The sequence below is a fragment of the Mytilus californianus genome, unplaced genomic scaffold (genome assembly GCF_021869535.1).
Source record: "Mytilus californianus isolate M0D057914Y unplaced genomic scaffold, xbMytCali1.0.p SCAF_11, whole genome shotgun sequence".
Classification (NCBI taxonomy): Eukaryota; Metazoa; Mollusca; class Bivalvia; order Mytilida; family Mytilidae; genus Mytilus; species Mytilus californianus.
The window spans coordinates 41499128-41524740 of record NW_026262593.1 but is presented as its reverse complement, the minus strand read 5'-3'; the positions used below and the strand labels follow the sequence as shown (position 1 = coordinate 41524740).

Genomic DNA, 25613 nt, shown 5'->3' with positions numbered 1-25613 from the left:
TGTCTAATTTTCTATTGCTGCTGTCAGAGTACAAGTGTAATGATGACTTCTATGGAAAAATGAATAAAAAAATTGTTTTTCAAAACTGATACAACAGTGATTTGTACAGCATTGTGACATATGGCGGAAATACCTGCAGGAAGATTTTACAACTGATGGAACAAAATATTTTTTGTACAGATTCATTCCAGAACCTTTGAATTATCCCATTCATGTGTTGAGGCATAGAAGAAAGGTTTTGAAAACTTAATTCAGATGATATTTATATGGAACTATATTTCATTGCTATAATTTTGTATCCATTACAGATCTAGGTCGTTCAATCACAACATTTTCTTGATTTAGTGGATTCACATGACTGGGCATCGGTACCATCTTTGTGCTCTTTTTCTCATCATCTTTGTTCTGGACCTGGGCTACAGCAATGTGTAGACATTGGACCCATTGTTCAATGTTCTGTTGGCCTTTAGCTTTGAAGGTGTATGTCTCATCACCAGTAAAAATTTCAAATGCTTTCGGAATGTCACGTATACCTTTCCTTACTGCTTTTACACTTTGTATTTTGCTGACAGGCAAAGTCTCTTTTCTCTACAAATTATGCAATAATATATGGAAGATCTAATTACACACTTTGTTTATAAAGAGTAATTCATAAATTACAACATGCAAATTACAAGATTTAATGCTGCAAATCAGCATATTTGTACTACACAAAATTTTACAAGCTGAGATAATAAAACCTAGTACTATAAATTCAGAAATTATTGCGTGCACTTATTTTTGCGATTTTTCGAAGAATGGACAAAAATGATAGATTTGTTATTGCGATTTAAAGAAAATCTGCAGACAGATATGTGTATAAGATATAAGAATGTGAGTTCTTATTATTGCAATAATCACCAAGTCGCATTATTCACATTAATAAAATGTTATAAAATAATTTCTGAATTTACAGTATTCAATTTAAGGAATATGGTATAACTTGATTACAAAAATGATAAAATAACTTTTTTTATTATTAGACAATGCTGTAACTGCAAAAAAATATTTGCTACTGTAATATTTGTGCCTGTACTAAGTCAGGGTGGTCCCTGTCTTCTTTGTTGTTGTTTGTCTTTTTAATTTTTTTTTCTGAGGAATAAGTTGTTAGTGGTAGGTGTGGTAGGTGCGGTTATATTTTTCACTTGTGTATAGATATTTTTTAAATATTATTTTTGATGCATTATATTGGTAATTTTATGTTAGTAAATCAAACTGATTGTTGAAGGCCATAAGGATGACCTTTAGTTGCTAATTTTACGCCATTTGGTCTCTGATGGAAAGTTGTCTCATTGGCAATCACTACAAATTGATACAAAATATACAAACTTACATGGTCACTTTTGTTATAGGTCATGTGAGCTCCGGACAATGTGAAATATCTTGTTTTCCATCTTTTCAGAAATTTCCATTTTCCTTTCTTTTCTTTTAACTGACCCTGAAAATGATAGTTAGCCGTAGCAATATGTAAACAAATTATAAAATAAAGGTACCAATCAAAATGTCACTCAGGTAAGAGGTTTAATGTCATGACACAGAAAAGCATTTTATCAATGTGGAAAGAAACATCCAAATCAACATCAATCAAGTCAGTTTTTTCTTTATTCTATGTTGAACATATGAATGTTTTGTTGGGTAAATTTTTTGATGGGTCATTAAGTCTTAAAATTTTCCAACTTGTTCATAATAATGTGCTTATCATAGACCAGTCCATCTATAGGTGTTTTGTGATAAACTCATCAATGAAGTGTCCAGTTATCGTCATTGACCTGGATAGAATATGTAAACACTATGTGTGTATTCGCAAAGTAAATAGTGAGACACAGCCGTTGACTTTCTTGTAAAACGGAGTTTAAAAACATGTAATAATTGTCACATTTTGGAAATTGTGGATATGAACGTATAACTATGACGATGGCAATTGCAAAATATGCATATGTTGTAATTCAATAACGTTTTGATATAGTTTATTTCTTCCTTTTATACGGAATAATTTTTTTTCTGTTAGGGTGGGGAGAGGGCAGGGGCATAAGTTGCAAATGGTTTTTCGACCTTATTGATTTCCTATATTGAACAACAACAAGAATTTTCTTTTAAAGATTTTCCTTTAAGATTTTACTTGATGCATATTAAATGTAACAAAAAGAAATTAAAGGGTTTAAGTAACAAATGCAAATAAATCACCACGAGAATTATCAGAATAACTTCCGTTCTAAACCATGTTTTTATGCTATAAGTTTTAAACTCTATTCGTCCCATATCATACACTCAGTACTTGTTTATATAACGGCAATCATCCTTATTGCACACATCTTCAAATAGACTGTCCTTATGCAAATTGAAATGTAAGCTCCACCCGATCAGTTGAAATAACATTGGTAATACATCTTTGTAAAATACATCTTGTGGCAAAATAAATACATCTTTGTAAAATACATCTTGTGGCAAAATAAATACATCTTTGTAAAATACATCTTGTGGCAAAATATCTTTTTGGGTGAAGCCTTGGTTCATATCTAAATATCATTGATAAGATATAACAGTGGGGCTATTTTGACCATTTCTGCAGTATACACCATATAAAAAGAGTTGGAAGCCAGAATACAAAATTAAAAAATACAAATACTGATTATTGACAGTCTTATGTCTTAGGAACAGCTGAAGTATATTTGGAAGATTTATAATATTATTTATTTCAAAATTCAGGGGGCCTTATCCTACCTTCACCTTTGAAAGACTAACCAACTAAGACACTGTCTAAAACTATACTTACAGCTATAACAGGGACACCATTCTGTAAAAGATCTCCCACTTTTTCTGGATGATTGCACACAAAACAAGCCCAATGTTTCTTTGCTGCATTAAACTCAAACACATCAAAGAATCTGATTCTGTTAAGTTCTTGTATCAACAAATCTTGATCCTGTAAACAGTAAAGAGAATATTTTATGGCTTTTTCAATATCACATCTGTATCATACCTAGATACCAATATAATCTCGGGAGCTCTGCTTGAGGGATTATATAATTTATTGGTTGAGAACGCTTTAATTTATCACTTTGCACTTTGATGACTTGACTATGGTCCTTCTACGGCAGCTGGATAAAAATCCTGATCAGTTGAACAGTTTGGTTTGATGAAACAAATTGCAAATTGGTCAGAATTTTGAATGAACTGCAATAGGTGGAGACCAACACTTACAATCAAGTTACTGTAAACTAATTTACTACACAGTATATTCAGAATTTAAGACTTTAGGAACTTTTCCTTCTTGGATATAGAAATTACTCTTTCATCTAATGAAAAAAATATTTAAAGCATACACTGGCTTCTCACAAATGCTACCAATGTTCCTCTGCCATAAAAAATACTGTAAACTGGAAATATTTTCCAAAGTGTTTAATTTTTCACTAATTACCCAAAAAACATTAAATCACAAAAACATTTCTGCACATAAATTTGATATTGATGGAAGATAAGAGTCTAGAAAAAAAAATGAATTGTCCGAAAACTGACAAATCCCCCCTTTTTGATGAATAAAATCCCATAACTTAGAAATGTAGATTCAAAAATTTATAAAAATCGAAAGAGAGCTTACGTCAATAGAAATAAACAATTCACCAAAGTTTCATAAAATTTGGTTAAAGCATTTTTGAGTTATTGTCCGACATGTTGACGACGGATGGACGGACTAACAACAGTTTACCATAATACGTCCTGTAAACGGGCATATAAAAATGAAAGTGTAAAATAACCGAAAATCACCAAAAAGCAAGAAAATGATTTTGTTGATTTTTCTACCATCAATTTTAAAGAGGTTGACGTTACCTTGGCTGATGGAAATGATGATGTTACAATGGTGAGGAATATATTCTGTCCTTTCTCTGAGATTGCTTCTAAACATGTCTTTAATGAACTAATACTGGGATCATTCTGACTTAATGCTGAGGTTGACTGTGCCTGAAAAAATGTTGAATCTTACAAGTTAAATCAGGTCAATAGCTAGTAAAATCCAGTAAGTTACTCATAAAGATCTAGTGAGTATCTAGCATACATGTAGTCAGTAATACTGTAAACCATCAAATTATTTCAAGCATTTAACTTTCGCAAATTTTCTTGTTGGTTATAAAAAACTAGAGGCTCTAAAGAGCCTATGTCGCTCACCTAGGTCTATGAGCATCGTCAATAAAGGACTCTCCAACATTTTGGACTCGAATAGAATTCATGAAAAAAATCTTTTCTTTTTGTTAATCTTGTATTGCTGATAATTTTTTCTGTTGACAGTTTCTCTCTATTTTCTTTAGTTTTTGCCCAAAACACAAAAAAAAGGTAAAAAAATTATCACCTAAAGCAATCACTCCTATAAAGAGTAAACCAACAATTTTGGGCAAAATTTTACTTATTTGTAGATCTTGTCTTGCTGATCATTTTTGCTATTTAAAGTATCTATCTATCTTTCATAGTTTTCAAGATAGTAGGCAAAAACGTAAACTATTGGTAAAATTAGTCACTAAAGAGCAAGTACTCCTACAAGTGGTCCACTGATGATTTCCACTATTTGACTTTTTTGTAGATCAAGTCTTGCAGATCATTTTTACTTAATTATGTTTCAATCTATCTAATAGTTTTTCAAATATTAGGTAAAAATGCAAATAAATGGAAAAATCATTATCAAAGGGCAATAACTCCAATTAGGGGTAGTCAGTCGATTTCAAGACTATTAACTTATTTGTAGATCTTGTCTTGCTGATCACTTTTACTTATTTAAGTTTCTATCTTTCTATCTATAATAGTTTTTCAAATATTAGGCAAAAACGCAAAAAATTGCTAAAAATCGTCTTTAAAGGGCAATAACTCCAATAAGGAGTCGTCTGATGATTTCGACCATGTGGACTTATTTGTAGATCTTGTCTTGTTGATCATTCTTCGTATATAAAGTTTCTCCCATCTATTATAGTTTTTCAGATATAAGGCAAACATGAAAATAAACTATTATCATAGAGATATGTCTCGCTTTTTTGTAATTTTGATAATGCAAATGTTGAAATTAAAATAGCAATACTTTAACATGTAAGTTATGCAAATATTCAAAGTCGATGAACCATGACTGAAGGTACATGGCTAAAAAATATCCATGAAAATAAGATGTGCCAATGCTAGTACAACTGCATACCAAATACCATTGACTTATTATAAGTCGTTCCCTTTAAACAACCTGGTCATTTGGTCTCTTGTGGAGAGTTGTCTCATTGGCAATCATACCACATCTTCTTTTTTATACTAAACATAACCACAAACATTAACTTGTAAACTATGTAAAAGTTTCAAAGTCAATGAACCATGATGAGGGGGTGGGGCTATAAAATATCCATGGAAACGATACTTGCAAATGCCAATAAATTTGCATATAAATTAAATATCATTGACTTAACATTAGCAGTTCATCTAAACTGATCTAATAACAAACTAATACATGTAAACTAAGCAAAAGTTTCAGAGTCAATAGACCATGACTGAGGGGGGGGGGGGGGGGGGGGGGGGGGGGCAAATATTCTCCATGGAAATGAGATGTGCTAATGCTTATACAACTGAATACCAATTAACATTGGCCTACCACTAATGGTTCCCCTTGAACTGACCTAATCACAAACTAATACATGTAAACTAAGCAAAATTTTCAAAGTCAATAGACCATGACTAAGGGGGCAGAGCCAAATAATCTCCATGGAAATGAGATATGCCAATGCTTATACAACTGCATAACAAATATTGTTGACCTACCACTAGTGGTTCCCCATAAACTGACCTAATCACAAACTAATACATGAAAACTAAGCAAAATTTTCAAAGTCAATAGACCAGGACTGAGGGGGCAGGGCCAAATAATCTCCATGGAAATGTGTTAATGCTAATACAACTGCATACCAAATATCATTGACCTATCACTAGTGGTTCACCATAAACTAGACCTAATCACAAACTAATACATTGTTGACGCCGCCGCCTCTGGAAACAGCATATCTAAGGCTCGCTCTTTGACTCCGTCAAGGCAAGACAAAAATCAGTAAAATTTGTCATTTAAGGTCAATAACTCATATAAGAAGTCTTTTGACAGTTTGAAGTAAATAGTCAATATGTAGATCTCATCATTCTGAAAATTTTTGACCCTGTTAGATTTTCTCTATTCATAGTGGTTTTCAAGATAATAGACAAAACTTGCATTTTACCCTATGTTCTATTTTTTTGCCATGTTGGTAGGCAGGCGGGGTCATCAGACAAATTTCTTTAAACTAGATACCCTAATGATGATTGTGGCCAAGTTTGGTTAAATTAGTCCAGTAGTTTTAGAGGAGAAGATTTTTGTAAAAGTTAACAATGGACAACGACAACGGACAACAGTTGCCAAGTGATGAGAAAAGCTCACCTGGCCTTTGCTAAAGTATAAATTGGCTAAGATTAAGAAAATACATTTTACCTGTATTGCTAAAAACATGAGATGAATCCAAGTTTTAGGAACTTTGGTATCCAAAGTAAAATAACTGTTGCCATATATACATCTTTCTTTCTGATCTCCACACAGGAAAAATAAACGGATATACTGCCTGTGTCTCCCATCTACAAAACAAAAATATTGTTTTGATTTGCAAGATATTAAAATAAGAGAAACATAGTCACTTATATTCCATGAGGGTCTGGATGGGGGTCCTTCATTTCTGTATTCTTTAATTTTTTAGGTAATTTTTCTCTATTCTTTATACTTTTTGCCCATTATTCTCTATTCTTGATTTTTTTGGCCATTTTTCTTTATTCTGTATGTTTTTTGCCCATTATTTTCTATTCTGTAAACCCCCATCTACACCCTCTTCCATTAGGAGTAATATGAACATATGATGTTAGCATCAAGGCTTCCAAAACGGTCATATATGCCGGACATTTGTATAATGTCCGGTAAAAGTCCGGCTGAGCAAAGCATGAAACGGTCATCTACTTTTTAGTTTTCAAGGCTTTAAGAGACGGTCATTTTAACATAATTCGCGATCTTTTTGACCCAACGTTTTGGCTTTAACAGCCACACATTTCCGGTCATAAAAGTGACATGATCATTAAGTACTATCAAAACAACCCCTACTTTAATACCTTCTCATTTTAATCAAGGCTAATTAGTTGTCAAACAGCTGAAATTTACCTGTTCAGGTGACAGGTAAACAATTTTGAACCGGACATTGATCGGTCTATTCAAAGTTATTTTCTTACATTTCAGCAGTTTGCATCTAATTAATTTAGTCAAAAAGATTTAAATTATTAGAAATACGTTTACAAATAAGATTTGATAAAAAAATTAAAAAAGGTGAAAATGAAAAATCGTCATAACCGTTGTTTGAACTAGTACACGTGTGCGCATGTGCGCAGGTGTGAAATTTAATAATGCATCCTAATTTCTTCAAAAAATGCTTAAATTGTCATTGATACCTTTATCTCACGTTTATTTCAAATATTTTCTTGAAGATATAACGTAGAAAGAGCTACTTCCACTCATTCACGCTTTGCAAACGTACACAGAATTTACGTATCCGTCTCTGGTCCATGTTTTACCATTGTCAAGATAACATCCGGTATAAAAACGAAAGTAAAATTTTTGACAATATTTTGCACAAATAAAGAGTCTAAGGCAGATATAAGTATGCTGATGTTGCACACTTCGAATGATGCACTGCCAATTTAACAGTTTACGTCAGAACTTCGAATTTGAATCAAAGAAAGTTTAATATCGTTTTTTTTAATGTCAATCATTGGGATGGCCAATTTGGCAACTGATTACCATAATTGCCTTTTGTTTATTTAGTCTTAAGGGATTAAAATCGGGATAATATATAAAATGTCCGGCTGGCTAAAAATAATTTTGGAAGCCCTGGTTAGCATCTGTCATAATTGTTATAATTATTTGTTTTATTTTACATGTATTAGCATAAATCAGGCCATTAGTTTAATCTGTTGGATTGTTTCACAATTTGTTATCTGGGACATTTGATAGCTATATGGTTTTTGCTCATTGTTGAAGGTCATACAGTGACCTGTAGTTGTTTATCTTAGGTACATCCTTTTCATTACTAGTCTTTGTTGGATAGTTGTCTAATAGGCAGCCATACAATACAACATCTCATTATTCTTATATGATAATCATCTTCAATACACATATTGGTTATTTTGGTGAAAATAATATCTTTAGTCTAATATTTCTCTACGAAAATCATAGACAGACGGAAATATATCCTTATTCATATAGGCTAAGAACAATTTAAAAAAATTCATGTTCAGTGGTTAAAGTAAAATTTCAAACTTTTGTCAAACAGGAAGTAACGGTAATTTTATTTCATTGTAAGACTCACCAGACAAAATATGACTGCATCCTAAAAAGAGGGTATAATTAAGGTTTCAATGAAAATTAATGAGTACAGTATACAAATCAATGACACATACTTATAATCCCACACTTGGCTGGTATAGGAATCCTGGCAGAAAACTGACAGATGAAATTCCTAATGGATGTCATGTGTTTCTCACAGAAATGTTGTATCCCATCTCTGATTGGCTCAGCCTGAAACAAAGTTTAAACAATGGTTTAGTGTACAAACCAACACTTTGAGAGTATGAATCTGTGTAATAAACACTCCACCCTTAGTATGATTCTTTTATACCTTTCAACTTCTCAACATCTCCATGGGATGTTTTAAGCATAAATGGACCTAATGCATCTCTCTCTCACTCATGTCACTAGTGTTTTTAATAAAATAAACTATGGTTTTGAATGAGTAAATATGTAATTATGCCCCCGCCGTAGCGGAGGGGGCATTAAGTTTTACCCTTGTCCGCCTGTACATCCCAAAGTTGGTGTCCGTTCTCTTACTTTAGTTTGCCTCAACCAAATGTTATGAAACTTATATACAATACTTATTACCACAAAACTCAGAGCAAGTACAAATTTGGGTAGTGTCACTTTTACCGATCTTCAGTTATGTACCTTTATAACTTTATATGATATGCAAGTGGGGGCATCATCTGTGTCCCATGGACACATTCCCCATTTATTCTTTGTTATTTTAACTCCTTTGAGTGCCTGTTCTGAGGTTTTCAAGAGTCAGGTCAACACTCAACAAATCTTGATGGGTAAATTACCCATTTATTGGGAAAGATGGCAGATCTCTTTGTTTCAAATAATAAGTAGGCTCTAGAATCCAATTCAATACTTAACAGCAGATGAAACTCACTGAATATCAAAACCTTTTTTCTTTACCAACAGCCAAACCACTTACTGGGAGAGGAGGCCAAGTCTTTTTAATACCTACAGCCACAATACTTACTAGCAAAGGAGGCCCAGTCTGTGTACTACCAACAGTCAGAAGGCTCCCAAGTGACAGTCTGTCTGACAAAATTGTTGATGCCGGACTCACTGGTCTCTCATGTCTGGTATTAGAGCTACTATTTCTGTAAAATAAAAAGATAAATTACACTGCATTGAATTATACATGAATAACATATAATATGTCAATAAAGGAGCTGATTTCTCATTGATGTAAACCAAACATTAAGTTGTTGGATTGCTATTTCTAGAATTTTGCATGAATCTTTCAAGCCATGCTTCAATAGTTTTGTAGTGTAAAATATCATGGATTAAAAGGATTATAAGTTGATAAAAAAATGTACTACAGGAATAGAGAACTCTGAAAACTACACCACTGACTGCAAAGATAACAAGAAAAAGGCTGTTTCAGCCATTTAATTTCCATGAGAAAACAAAATTATATAGTCTTTATTTCTAAGACAATGTCAAATACAAGTGCCATTAAATCATTTTTAGATGGTAAATAAATAAATAAATAAATAAATACCTGAGAGATTTAGGAATGCTCTGTTGACTTGAGATTGTACTTTGTGACATAGCCGTATGTCTGACAGATACTGCACCACTAGGATATGCTGCATTGTGGGGATTACCAACAGTAATCACAGTCACCTGACCTTCTGTTTGACTGGATACTGATCTGGTTTCCTTCTCTTGTGGAGGAGATGAGCTAAGGGAGAGAATATATTTTGTAACCTTATATGTATTTAATTAAAAAAGAAGGGTTATGGTTTATTTATCCATGACAAACATGAAGTAGAGGTCAGATTAACACCGTCAGACGAACATGTTACCTTTAGTATCTGAGAAACAGACCTAACCAAGAAAACTAAACTTTGACCAATTAACCATGAAAATGAGGTCAAGGTCTGATGATCTCTGCCAGACAGACATGTTCACCTTCCAATCATTCCAAACACCAAATATAGTTAACCTATTGCAAATAGTATCTGAGACACAAAATTAACCATGAAAACATAACATTAACCAATGATACATGAAAATGAGGTCAAGGTTAAATGAAACCTTCCAAACAGACATGTACATCTTACAATCTTTATGTACACCAAATATAGTAGACCTAAGGCTTATTGCATATGAGATATAGACTTGACCATAAAAACTTAACCTCATCACTGATCCATGAAATGAGGTCAATGTCTAAAACTTGTTAATGTAACCCATCTGTATACAAGTTTTGAAATCCAGGTCTCTTACTTCTTGAAATTTAAAGCTTTATACAAAAAGTTTATGCCGCCACCGATAGTAATCCTTATGTCTTGCATTCTGCGACTTTTGTAGACACCTGAGGAATCTCATGTACTCAGAATGGAGCAAGACAGTGTGTTGAATGGGTAAGTGTCATTTTATAGGTAAATATACAGACAATTATTTTGGTAGCTGTGTATCTTTCTTTACTCATTACTATGATATTGATACTTGAAAAATTTCAACACACGGCGCTTTACCCACTCTTTAAATTTAACATCATCTTATTAACATGTTGGAGATGACCTCTCTAAATATGTGGCTGCAGAAGAAAGTCTGATCATAAATAATTGTGTAGTATGTGTATAATGCAAGCAAAAGAGAAGAAAAGTGTAATAAATCTCACTGCATATACTAGAAAGGATTTGGTCATTTGGCAAATCCTATAATGCAGTGTATGTATAAAACATTTTAAGTAAATATAAATAAACTCTTTGAATTAAATTATTGTCTTTTATTTAGAAAAAAATAAATCAAAATATAAAAAGAATGCTTAGTTATTACAAATAATAAAAATTAACCAAATCAACCTTTTCAACAAACAAAACACATTATCACACTTTTCTTCCTAATAAAACAACATAAATTAAATTAAAGATTTCTGCTGCTATAATTCAAAAAAGCAATTACATAAATGATGCATATTTCATTAGAAAGTGCATAAAATGTAAATTAATGGGAAATATATATTAGACAGTGTGCTTGTTTTTGACATAGAAGTATTTAAAACTAGAATTTTCCTGCAAAAAGGATGTTTCTGCATTTTTCGTAAAATTTGAAATTAATTGTTTTAATTGTACTAGAAGAAACATGTACTAGCAATAACAAGAATTTGAAATATTTTGTGAAAAGTGTATTCAAAATGTCTGGTTTTTTTTAATTTACATAAAAATATAGTTGTGTTGTTGGGGAAAAGTTTTGTTTATGCACTGCCAAAGAAAAATAATTAGTTTTAAAATATAAGTTAAAAATGTGAATACTACAGATCTTTCAGATTTAATCACTATTTAAACTGTTATTCACAACTGTTCATAAATATTTTACTTCTCCTTAAATCAGTTAGTTTTAATCAACATGATCACAAACAGTCTTCAGATTAACCCACTATTCAATACAGTTCATAATTATTTTTCTCTTATTTTTAATTTGTACATGTACTATCACAAACATCCTTCAGATTAAGACACTATCTAAACTGTCATTGAATACAGTTAAAAATATGTATGCAATGAATTTCTACCCCTATAGCTATTATAATGTAATAATAAACTGTTGACACAGAGATATGTCTCGCCTGTCAGCCTAAAATTCAGATCAAGACAATCTGACGAAAAGCAACATCGCTTATTAATTCAGTCAATGGACCATGTCCTAGAGGGCAGGGCCTCAAAATAGTTGTCAAACTGATAGTAATGCAACGTTATACAAAATATCATTGATCTATCACAAGTAGATCCTATCAAACTAACTTAAGCAGAAAACTTAACATTGAAAATTGCTAATTAATTCAAAGTCATTGGACCATGTCCTAGAGGGCAGGGCCTCAAAATATTCGTCAAACTGATATGTACTGAGTAGTGCGACTTCATACAAAATATCAATGATCTATCACAAGTAAAAGTAGATCCTATCAAATTAACTTAAGCAGAAAAGTTAACATTGAAAATTGCTAATTAATTCAAAGTAACTGGACCATGTCCTAGGGGGCAGGGCCTCAGTATAGTCGTCAAACTGATATGTACTGTAGTAATGCAACTTCATACAAAATGCATTGAACTATCACAAGTAGATCCTATCAAACTAACTTAAGCAGTAAACTTAACATTGAAAAAATGCTAATTAATTTAAAGTTACTGGACCATGTCCTAGAGGGCAGGGCCTCAAAATAGTTGTCAAAATGATATGTACTGATAATAATGCGGCTTCATACAAAATATCAATGATCTATCACAAGTAGAAGTAGATCCTATCAAACTAACTTAAACAGAAAAATTAACATTGAAATTTGCTAATTAATTCAAAGTCACTGGACCATGTCCTAGGGGGCAGGGCCTCTGAATAGTCGTCAAACTGATATGTACTGATTGTTATACAACTTGATATCAAATATCAATGACTATGACAAGTAGTTTCTATCAAAGTAACTTAAGCAGAAAACTTAACAATTGTTGACGCCGTCGCAAAAGCAATCCCTATGTCTCGCTTTCTGCGACTATTGTCGCAGGCGAGACAAAAAAAAACACATAAAAAAGACTAGTAAATACTATAAAAATTTAAAAAAAGCATAAACAATAAATATTAAATTGATTACAATATAAATTAAAAAAATAGTAAAATATTGTAAATGTATCAAAATTTATCAATATATTTTATGTCTTTTAATACTGCTACAGCTCCATTTGTTTCCCCCCAAAAAGAGACTGTTCCGTGAAAACATGTAATACATTTCAACCAGTCTTTAAAAAACAAATGTCTTAAACAGAAAGGGAAAAAAATGGAAACCGCTTCTTTTTTCTTTTTTTCAAAATTAGAGTGTGGCATTATGTTTTGTAATGTGATGATTTTTTATCGTGCTGTTAACATTTTGCATAATTACGTTCTATAAATTAAGAAATTATTGTGTACATTTATTATTGCCATTGTTAAAGAATTGACAAAAATATAAGATAAATTATTGCAATTTCAGTAAAAGCTGCATATAAATATATGTATTAGATATCATAATGCAAGTTCTTATAATTGAAATACTCACCAAGACAAATTATTTGCACTAATGAAAACAATAATTTCGTAGTATATTATCATTGAAACTTCAACTATTTGAACCCAAAACAAAGGAAACATAAATACCTCAACAATAGACAAGTGTCTTTACAATGTTTTAAACTATTCATGGATTTTTTTTCTCTCTTTAAGGAATAAGTATATTTTTTCTGTCTGTAAAGAAATAACATGAAAAAGTGGTGCACACTGAATAACCAGAACAGTGGGTTATTTAAAAGTGTGCACCAAATTTTTGAGAATCGACAGAATTTTTTTTACAGTCGTTCCCTATAATTAAATTCTAAATTCCATTTTTAAGGAGTAAATCATGAAAAAACGTTGATGATGCCATGGTCACACGACAAAATCATGTCTATGAGCTGATAGACAAAAAACTTTCAGCCAATCAGAAGCATGCTTCATCCAAAATTAAATTATATCAAAATAGCACTCAGTGAAAATAGTGAAAAAAATGCATAATTTTGACGATATCTTATATATTCTTAATCCAGTGCCAAACAATTAACAATAAATCAAAATTGTGAAATCAAACCTACATGTACATGAATACCCTCCTCCCAACAACTAATCTATAAAACATTGCAAAATATTTCAAAAGGAACACCTAATTGATGGAACTCTAATACATCTTATTTTCTTGTGAATATAGTTTGAACAACAGTCTCTTACTATTTTTTCAGGTCGTCTTTTAATTGTTGAACCAGCAGTCTCACAGCACTAGATCCACTCTGAGATAGTTTACTAATTTCTATAATGTTTTCTTCCAGTAACGAGTGATTGTTGATACTCAGTGCTTTAATTTCTTGTAAAATGACCGCTAGGGCAGTTTGGTCCTTCATGCCTAAGCATGATACAAAGTAAACCATACTTCTTCTAGCATTTTCCTGAAAAGAAATACATAATATGAAATCTATAATTTTATATTGGTTATAACATTAATGCTACCAATTTTACTGCAACATATGTACATTTCGATGAGAAATGTCTCTTAAGTGATGCCTGAGTCTGAAATATTGGAATAAAATGCTCCGCAGGGCGCAGCTTGATACGACCGCAGAGGTCGAACCCTGAACAGTTGGGGGAAGTATGGACACAACATTCAAGCTTGATACAGCTTTGGATTTGGATTGTGATTAAATATTTGACACAGCATAGGTTTCTAACACAGATTGAATGTGGTCTAAGAACTTAAAAAATTTAAATTGGACATTCACCTATTATGGTCCAATATCCAAAATCTAAATACATGGTTAGATTCAGCATATCAAAGAACCCCAAGAATTCAATTTTTGATGAAATCAAACAAAGTTTAATTTTGAACCCTTTTGACCTCAATGTGGACAAAGTTGATAACGGGGCCCAAAAATCAATAATCTAAATACATGGTTAGATTCAGCATATCAAAGAACCCCATATATTCAATTTTTGTTGAAATCAAACAAAGTTTAATTTTGGACCCCGATTTGGACCAACTTGAAAACTGGGCCCATAATCAAAAATCTAAATACATGTTTAGATTCAGCATATCAAAGAACCCTAAGATTTCAATTTTTGTTAAAATCAAACTAAGTTTAATTTTGGACCTTTTGGACCTTAATGTAGACCAATTTGAAAACGGAACCAAAAATTAAGAATCTAAATACACGGTTAGATTCGGCATATCAAAGAACCCCAATAATTCAATTTTTGATGAAATCAAACAAAGTTTAATTTTGGACCCTTTTGACCTCAATGTGGACAAAGTTGATAACGGGGCCCAAAAATCAAAAATCTAAATACATGGTTAGATTCAGCATATCAAAGAACCCCATATATTCAATTTTTGTTGAAATCAAACAAAGTTTAATTTTGGACCTCGATTTGGACCAACTTGAAAACTGGGCCCATAATCAAAAATCTAAATACATGTTTAGATTCAGCATATCAAAGAACCCTAAGAATTCAATTTTTGTTAAAATCAAACTAAGTTTAATTTTGGACCCTTTGGACCTTAATGTAGACCAATTTGAAAACGGAACCAAAAATTAAGAATCTAAATACACGGTTAGATTCGGCATATCAAAGAACCCCAATAATTCAATTTTTGATGAAATCAAACAAAGTTTAATTTTGGACCCTTTTGACCTCAATGTGGACAAAGTTGATAACGGGGCCCAAAAATCAAAAATCTAAATACATGGTTAGATTCAGCATATCAAAGAACCCCATATATTCAATTTTTGTTGAAATCAAACAAAGTTTAATTTTGGACCTCGATTTGGACCAACTTGAAAACTGGGCCCATAATCAAAAATCTAAATACATGTTTAGATTCAGCATATCAAAGAACCCTAAGAATTCAATTTTTGTTAAAATCAAACTAAGTTTAATTTTGGACCCTTTGGACCTTAATGTAGACCAATTTGAAAACGGAACCAAAAATTAAGAATCTAAATACACGGTTAGATTCGGCATATCAAAGAACCCCAATAATTCAATTTTTGATGAAATCAAACAAAGTTTAATTTTGGACCCTTTTGACCTCAATGTGGACAAAGTTGATAACGGGGCCCAAAAATCAAAAATCTAAATACATGGTTAGATTCAGCATATCAAAGAACCCCATATATTCAATTTTTGTTGAAATCAAACAAAGTTTAATTTTGGACCTCGATTTGGACCAACTTGAAAACTGGGCCCATAATCAAAAATCTAAATACATGTTTAGATTCAGCATATCAAAGAACCCTAAGAATTCAATTTTTGTTAAAATCAAACTAAGTTTAATTTTGGACCCTTTGGACCTTAATGTAGACCAATTTGAAAACGGAACCAAAATTTAAGAATCTAAATACACAGTTAGATTCGGCATATCAAAGAACCCCAATAATTCAATTTTTGATGAAATCAAACAAAGTTTAATTTTGGACCCTTTGGACCTCAATGTGGACCAATTTAAAAACGGGGCCCAAAATCCAAAAACTAAATACACGGTTAGATTCAGCATATTAAAGAACCCCATGAAATCAAGAATAAAACCCTATTGAAATTGGTCAAGAAATAAGCAATTTATAGGAAGTATCTTCTTTTGCACAATCCTGTGCTATTAAATATTTCTTGCTATTGCGCAATACTGTACAATTGACAATTTCTTGCTATTGCGCAATATTGTGCTATTGGATATTTCTTGCTATTGCGCAATACTGTGCAATTGAAGATTTCTTGCTATTGCGCAATACTGTGCAATTGAAGATTTCTTGCTATTGTGCAATACTGTGCAATTGAAAATTTCTTGCTATTGCACAATACTTATTATATAATAATTTACACATCCTGTTTGGTGTGTATCTCCTACCATATCATTATTATTTGATTTTAAATATAAATCAGAAATAACCAACTTAAAATGGAAAATTTTAAAAGAAACAAAAAAGGAAAAAAAGAAAAAAAAGGAAAAAAAAATAAATCCCCCCCCCAAAATTTTTTGAACCCCCATTATGATTCATCACCCCCAAACTCAATCCCAGCCTTCCCTTTGTGGTATGGTACCTTGCAGTACAATTTCAGAGAGATCCATACACTTGAACACAAGTTATTGTCTGGAAACTAGAAAAAAATGTGTTTTTTGGCCCCTTTTTGGCCCCAAATTCCTAAACGTTTAGGGCAATTACCCCCAAACTCAAACCCAGCTTTCCCTTTGTGATATGGAACCTTGTAGTACAATTTCAGAAAGATCCATACACTTACACACAAGTTATTGTCATGAAACTAGAAAAATGCTTGTTTTTTGCCCCTTTTTTGGCCCCTAATTCCTAAAATTTGGAGGCAATTACCCCCAAAATCAATCCCAGCATTCCTTTAGTGATATGGAACCTTGTGGTACAATGTCAGAGAGATCCATACACTAACACACAAGTTATGTCTGGAAGTTACAAAAATGCTTATTTTTGGCCCCTTTTTGGCCCCTAATTCCTTTACTGTTATTACCATAACCCCCAAAATCAATCCCAACCTTCCTTTTGTGGTATTGAACCTTGTGGTAAAATTTCCTAAAGATCCATTCACTTAAACTAAAGTTAAAGTGCGAAAACCAATGTGTCTTCGGACGACGCCGGACGACGCCGGACGACGACGTCATACCAATATACGACCACAAAAATTTTTTTGCGGTCGTATAAAAACCCAAACTTATATAAATGTTGAAGAGCTGATCAAACCAAAAAAGGACATGAAGGATAGCAAAATCTGGACACGGAATTAGAGCTTTCCCCAAGGAAAATATATATCTTAATTCAAAATGATTTCAAAAATTTTATAACAGCAAATTTACATCAAACCATATCCGTATTTTCATGCCAGTACTGAAGTACTGTTAAGGTTACAATGAAAGTGAAAGATAAAAGTCATTTTGAAAATTGTCTTTTTTTATCTTATTTTCTTCATTTTATTGATCATATGCATTATGTTTTTTTTTAATCACTTTTTATTTCCTTTTTTTACAATGTAAGCTCTGTCTTGCTTAGAATTTTCACATTTGTACATAATGATGCACTTTTTAAAAAAATTGTACTAAACTATTACAATGGATGATTCATAGAAAAAAGATGACACATATTCCAACCATCAACCATTAAAATGTATATATCCTTGCATTTTTTTATATATTGTTTTGAAACAAGTCCATTAAACTCTCATAAGCTACAAACCTGATCTATATTGCCTATTGCACCAATAATTTGTATAACTTGTATAAAATACATTGGCTGTTGTTCTGCTAAATCCTTCAATGAAGGGAGATAATCCACAAATGCTTTAGGATTGGCTGTTGCCATGTCAACAAACATCATGAGAACCAAAGCTGCCAAAGTACTTGAGGACAGATATTTGCAGAATTCATCTATGTGTGGTTCTAAAATCTGTAAAAAAAAACAAGCTTTCATAAAAAAAGTGATTACATAATTATACAGTATAAAACCTTATTACTTAAAAAAAAAATTATAGACAAAATTGTTGTTTTGTTCCAAGTGATTTCTTCCCACAACTGAAATATGAAAATCAAAAAGATTATTGGAAAAAGATATTATTCAAAGCCAAATTTAAGATTTACTTCATGGACACTAGCTTCCATGAAAGAAAATAAAATGTAGTAAAAAATCCATAACAATATTTCTTGGCTTAAAAACTTTATTTTATATTATAGATTAAACCCAATACAATTTGTTATTTATTTTGTGTTATCTATTATACCATCTTTTTAGATTTAAGTGCTTTTACTGTGCTGGTTTTTATCTAATGTTCTTTCATCTATATTCTGTTAATCTACTGATTGAGATTGAAAAAGGGGGTGAATAAAGATTACAAAGAACTAGTTTAAACCTGCCACTATTTCATGTGCCTGCTCCAAATCAGGAACCTCATTAGTAGTTGTTGCACAATGTATGTCATACCTTAAATGATTACGTTATTTGGAGAACTTGGTATTTTTGTGGGTGATCTTTGCCTGTTTCTGTTAAATTTATTCACAACTTATATAGACTCAGTACAATTAAGAGCTTGACATATTATATAGACACCTGTCTATATTGATAAAGACTGTACGTTGCCCTCTTAAAGTCTTTTTTTGTTTTTGTTGTTGGGTTGCTGTCTTGTTGATGTTTACCCCACATTTCCTTTAACTCAAAATTAATACAGGCACCGATATAATTTTGTAAATGCTAGAGACAAGGAAAAATTGACAAAGTAATTTTAAAAGTTTATTCGATTAGTTTGATGTGATTTTAATATTTTTTCTGCTGAGGGCTGTTCCAGATCTAAACCCATGGGAGAAATGGGAGGCACTCAAATTAATAAATTATGGATGGTTGCATTTTCTTTAGAATTTTATAAGAATTATAAGTAATATGAAAATTCTATATTAAGGATTTAAAAAATCCAGAATTTAAAATTGATACTACAAGTCAGAAGAGCATAAGTTAAGGAACAAAATAAGCTAAAAATATTGATAGGTTATCGAACCCCTTTTAAAGATATTTGATTTTTTTTCAAATGGGAGAAAAGGCTGACTCAGACTTTTACCTTATATTTAACATTGGCATTATTTGAGTCTCAAATCGTAAGAAAAAAATATAGAATCTGCTTAAATTTTGGTAATGACCTTTTTATGAGCTATTGAAGTCTTCTATTAAAAGAAAAGTGGGTGATATAGGGGAAAATATTTTACCCTGTATGTTAGGCAAAAACCCAAGGAGTCCGAACATCTGACAATAAAATGCTTCGCTGGGCGCAGCTTGATACGACCGCAGAGGTCAAACCCTGAACAGTTGGGGCAAGTATGGACACAACATTCAAGCTTGATACAGCTCTGAATTTGGATTGTGATTAAATATTTGACACAGCATAGGTTTCTGACACAGAAAAAATGTGGTCTAAGAACTTCAATTTTTTTAATTTACCTATTATGGTCCAATGTCCAAAATCAAAATACATGGTTAGATTCAGCATATCAAAGAACCCCATATATTCAATTTTTGTTGAAATCAAACAAAGTTTAATTTTGGACCCCAACTTGGACAAACTTGAAAACGGGACCCAAAATTAAAAATCTAAAAACAGGGTTAGATTTGGCATATCAAAGAACCCCAATAATTCAATTTTTGATGAAATCAAACAAAGTTTAATTTTGGACCCTTTTGACCTCAATATGAACCAATTTGATAGCGGGCCCACAAATAAAAAATCTAAATACATGGTAAGATTCAGCATATCAAAGAACCCCATATATTCAATTTTTGTTGAAATCAAACAAAGTTTAATTTTGGACCCCAATTTGGACCAACTTGAAAACTGGGCCAAAAATCTAAAATTTTGATACATGTTTAGATTCAGCATATCAAAGAACCCCATATATTCAATTTTTGTTGAAATCAAACAAAGTTTAATTTTGGACCCCAACTTGGACCAACTTGAAAACTGGGCCCATAATCAAAAATCTAAACACATGTTTAGATTCAGCATATCAAAGAACCCCAAAAATTCAACTTTTGTTAAAATCAAACTAAGTTTAATTTTGGACCCTTTGGACCTTAATGTAGACCAATTTAAAAAACGGGACCCAAAATTAAAAATCTAAATACACGGTTAGATTTGGCATATCAAAGAACCCCAATAATTCAATTTTTGATGAAATCAAACAAAGTTTAATTTTGGACCCTTTTGACCTCAATATGAACCAATTTGACAGCGGGGTCCACAAATAAAAAATCTCAATACATGGTTAGATTCAGCATATCAAAGAACCCCATATATACAATTTTTGTTGAAATCAAACAAAGTTTAATTTTGGACCCCAATTTGGACCAACTTGAAAACTGGGCCAGAAATCAAAAATCTAAATACATGTTTAGATTCAGCATATCAAAGAACCCCGTATATTCAATTTTTGTTAAAATCAAACAAAGTTTAATTTTGGACCCTTTGGACCTTAATGTAGACCAATTTGAAAACTGGACCCGAAATTAAAAATCTAAATACACAGTTAGATTCGGCATAACAAATAAATAAATGTGGTCAAAGATTTTACTAATGCGCCATTCTGGTCTTCCTTTGTAAATATGCATTTCTTTAAACATAATTTAAAAGCAGTGTAAGGGAAGTAACCAAAACGTTGTATTTGGATTACCTCCCTTACACTGTTTTAAATTATCTTAATTGTTTATTAACCATTACTTTATACATAATTTAAAAGCAGTGTAAGGGAGATAATTTCAATGATGTATTTGATTTATCTCCCTTACACTGCTTTAAATTATGTTTTGTACTAAAGTATTTGTCCATTAATGAGGACAACCTTTTTTTTTCCCCTTTTTTGCCCCTAATTCTTAAACGGTTTGAGCAATAACCCCCCAAAGCAAATCCTAACCATCCTTTTGTGGTATGGAAACTTGTAGTATAATTTCAGAGAGATCCATACACCGTTCCACAGTTATTGTCTGGAAACTAGAAAATGCTTATTTTTGGCCCCTTTTTGGCCCCTAATTCCTTAACTGTTGGTACCATAACCCCCAAAATCAATCCCCACCTTCCTTTTGTGGTATTGAACCTTATGGTAAAATTTCATAGAGATCCATTCACTTAAACTAAAGTTAGAGTGCGAAAACTAATGCGTCTTCGGACGACGATGCCGGACGACGACTACGCCAACGTCATACCAATATACGACCACAAAAATTTTTTTGCGGTCGTATAAAAATTCCTTAACCTACATCCTCAAGGGTGTTTGGAGTCTAAAAAGTGCCTCCGATCCCCCATGCGTTTAAATCTGGAACAGCCCTGATGATTTATGTTTGCTTGTTCAATTCATTTGGTCTAACATCATTTTCTATTACATTTTAGTTCTATCTGATTATTTATTTGATGGAGTTTAGTGCCACAATCTACAAGTATATTCTTCTTGTTTGTTTATCTAAGGATGTTCGCAACTCTTTTTTAAAATAACAAGCTTTTTAAAAGACTGTTCTAAATTTATAGTATATAAATAAAGGAAACCAAAAAAGCATAAAAAAATGAAGGGTCTGTGTGCTTGCTTTTGAGATATAAGCCATTGAAAATTTGGCGAGAAATGATTCTCTTTAAATTTTTCATACTTTTAACATTTTCCGCTTTTCTCTTTTAAATACTATGAAAAAATAATAAGTATTTTATAAGATTTTCAAATATGGCTTTTAAAACTATATGCAATAAAATTATGAAAAGAAAAGTAGGGGTTAGTGGACAAAATTATTTAATGGCAAAACATGGATAAAACCAGAGGATTCCGAAAATCTGGCAAAATTTCAAAAACAAGAGGAGCGAACATCCTTAATTTATCAAACACTTCTAGATTGGTTATGCACATTCTTCATGTTTAAATGTATTCACTATTGATGGAATTTAGTGTCACATTTTATTAACATTTTTCTGTTAATTAGCTATAATTCATTTAGTGAGGTCATGATTGTTATATGTAGGTCATTGTCAACTTCCACTATGACCGACTCATAACATTATCTGGTATTCAGTAAACAAAAGTATGACTAACACGAGGTCCTGAATTCTTTATACGATAAAATTCTGAAAGATTAATTGAAGATTTCTCATTGACTATGCTTTCAGGCATTAATATAGGCATTGTTAAGCAGCAGAATTTGAAGATTGAATTATTTGGGTTAACGTATGAAAAACTTCTTATGGATTACCAGTAAAGTAACTTACGTTTGGATCGTGTTTAGATATCATTCCAAACACTTGGAACAGACTTGCCCGTTCAGACACGTCACATACATTAATGATATCGGTAAGCTTGTCAATACTATTTATGATTGGTTGTTTGTTCTGCGAGTAAATCTGAGGTAACACTGTACTCAAAAAGTAATTGCCTGAAAAAATTATTTTGGATACAGATTTTCTATGCATCTACCTAGTCTTTCTCAAATGATATATTAAGTAAAATGGTAAAGTTCTAAGAGATTTCCATTTAAAAATAGTTTGCTTACAATAAATAATGTTGGCTTACTGTCCTTTTTTCATATGGAAAATAATAACTCCTTTACTTTAATTTGTACAAAATTATTTGGAAATTTTAAAAATCATAAAAAATCATAAATGACTTTAATCAAAACATCTTGTTCATAAATCAATCTGACCAACCACTGCTAAGTGAAGGATAGATTTTACAGAGAAACACCATATCACATTAAAATGGACTCTTCATCCAGCCAGCTATTACCTTTATTTCCACATTTATAAATGGTTGTATTGGTACGCATGTTAGTCACCTGTATAAATGTATAACTTTTGTACATGAATAAATCATGAGGCATATGTACACGAATAAATCATGAGTCATATGTACATGAATAAATCATGAGTCACATGTACATGAGTAAATCATGAGGCATATGTACATGAATAAATTATGAGGCACATGTACATGAATTAATCATGAGTCACCCATACATGAATAAATACTGTGCTATTTGAACAAAGGAAAGGAAGTATGGAATTAAAGTAAAACCTACCTCTAAGGATTGTACTGATTATCAGATCAACATATTTTGCTAAAGTGTCTGCATTGTCAAGGGCAGCCAAGGACAAATAACTGGAGACATTTCTTGTTAATTCTTTATTATTACAACGTAGAAAATTCACAACAACTGGAATGGCTAAAGACATCACTTTTGGTTTGCTGTAATGCTGTAAAAAAATTTGACAAAAATTCAAATCATTTAAAATGAAGGACTAATTTGTTTCTGTGATTTTACAAGCAATCTAGTGTTGGTATAACTCAACCTTCTCAAGTATTCTTTCTGTATACATTGTTCACTTAGAAAGCTTAGGAAGGCAACAATATACACTTGATGCATATAAACTTTTAGAGCTAGCTATTTAGAACAAGAATGCATTTGTTGTCATGCTAAGCATACCCCCACTCTTAATTCAAAGTATTGGAAAACAGGAAGTAGGTGTCTGGCAGATCCAAAAAAGCACTTACATCTTACAACTAAGGTGCTGACTAAATATGAGGTTGTTCTATACAGCAGCTTGAGAAAAATGTGATTTAAAGTTTTAAGTTCATTCAATAAATTGAAAAATTTAAAGCTGGGTTGAAGGAAGAAGGCGTCTGACAGATCCCAAAAGTTCTTACACATTTCAACTGCCAAGCTGCTGACCAAATATCAGGGGGTTCTGTTCAATCATACCTGAGAATAATGTGACGAAATTATTTGTTTTGAACACAAGAACAATGTTAATGTGATATAGCCTCCACTCCTAGAATGAGGGTATAATAGGGGTCAAATATGAATCCTGAGGAAAGGAATTTATAATAAAATTTCCATTAATAAATTATTTTATTGAAAATAAGTTTGCTTTCTAAACAATTGCCAACAAAAACATTTTTTAATTTTGCCCACAATAACATACAATTGGAACCATAAGCTGTAAGATATAGTGCATACAAAAACACTGATGTGAACACAATTTACATTCTGCAATCAATATAAAAAAGAAGATGTGGTACATTGTATGATTGCCAATGAGACAACTCTCTACAAGAGACCAAATGACACAGAAATTTACAACTATAGGTCACCGTACAGCCTTCAACAATGAGCAAAGCCCATATAGCATAGTCAGCATATAAAAGGCTCCGAAATGACAAATGTAAAACAATTCAAACAAGAAAACTAACAGTTTTTTGTACAAAATAATGAACGAAAAACAAATATGTAGTACAACAACAAACGACAACCACTGATTTACAGGCTCCTGACTTGGGACAGGCACATACAGAATGTGGCGGGGTTAAACTAGTTTGAAGGCGCCAACCTTCCCCTAACCTGGGAACACAGATATGAATCAGATATGTCCGATAAGATACTTTTTCAATAGATGAGAAGTCGGAGAGAGGCAGAGTAAAACTTACCATAAAAAGGCAGCTCATTATATCAGAGGCTATTTTAGCATGGGGCGGGTCCTTCTCTGGGGCAGCAGGATTCAGGTCATATTTCTGACAAACCTCCAGCAGCGATACCAAACACTTGGAATGTGCTTCAATGGAACCTGTCTCCCTATAAAACAAAATTTTCATGCATTGATCAAATTTTTATATTTAATTTTATCACATCAAAATAATCTCTGACAATAATATGTATACAATTTTTTGCTAAAACTTATGTCCAACTTTTCCCTCCCTTAGGTCTACAAAAAAATGTAATCTTAAATGGTTTGTATAGCTCTCAAAACACAGAGTTTGGTTTTTAAGGATCTTAAAGTTTATAGGCAGCTAGTTTCCAAGCTGCTGGGACTAGGTGTGAAACCTTAGCATATAACATTACAAATCAGATACAATAATTACATTAGATGTATGTTTCATTATAATACGTTATTGTTTTTACCAATTAATGAAGATGTACAATGTGCAAACTATTTTAAAGATGACAAAATCTGTAAAACTGGTGTTATTTTGACATACGCTTGAAGGAGTTGAATATGCTATAAACTGTAAAACATACCCTATATATTGTTTCAGATAAGGGTGAAGGTTTGGTACCATTAAAACGTTTAAACCAGCTGCTATTGTTTGCACCTGTCCTACAATGTAAGT

General features: G+C 31.9%; 1 protein-coding gene across 2 annotated transcripts in view; it reads right to left on the bottom strand.

The window, feature by feature from the left end:
- Positions 1–285: 285 nt before the first annotated feature.
- The window catches only part of LOC127720102 (ventricular zone-expressed PH domain-containing protein homolog 1-like), a 28423-nt gene continuing 3095 nt past the window's right edge, over positions 286–25613 (bottom strand). The window contains exons 3-16 of one of the 2 annotated variants that reach the window (XM_052226508.1): positions 24933–25077; positions 23527–23701; positions 22721–22884; positions 18178–18387; positions 14162–14376; positions 13461–13478; positions 9927–10109; positions 9399–9522; positions 8518–8635; positions 6515–6654; positions 3868–3999; positions 2813–2962; positions 1373–1477; positions 286–588 (exon numbers count right to left, since the gene is read on the bottom strand). In XM_052226508.1, coding sequence (XP_052082468.1) covers positions 286–588; positions 1373–1477; positions 2813–2962; positions 3868–3999; positions 6515–6654; positions 8518–8635; positions 9399–9522; positions 9927–10109; positions 13461–13478; positions 14162–14376; positions 18178–18387; positions 22721–22884; positions 23527–23701; positions 24933–25077 — 2182 coding nt within the window. The remainder of the gene's footprint in view (positions 589–1372; positions 1478–2812; positions 2963–3867; positions 4000–6514; positions 6655–8517; positions 8636–9398; positions 9523–9926; positions 10110–13460; positions 13479–14161; positions 14377–18177; positions 18388–22720; positions 22885–23526; positions 23702–24932; positions 25078–25613) is intronic. The other variant, XM_052226509.1, reaches the window with a different exon arrangement.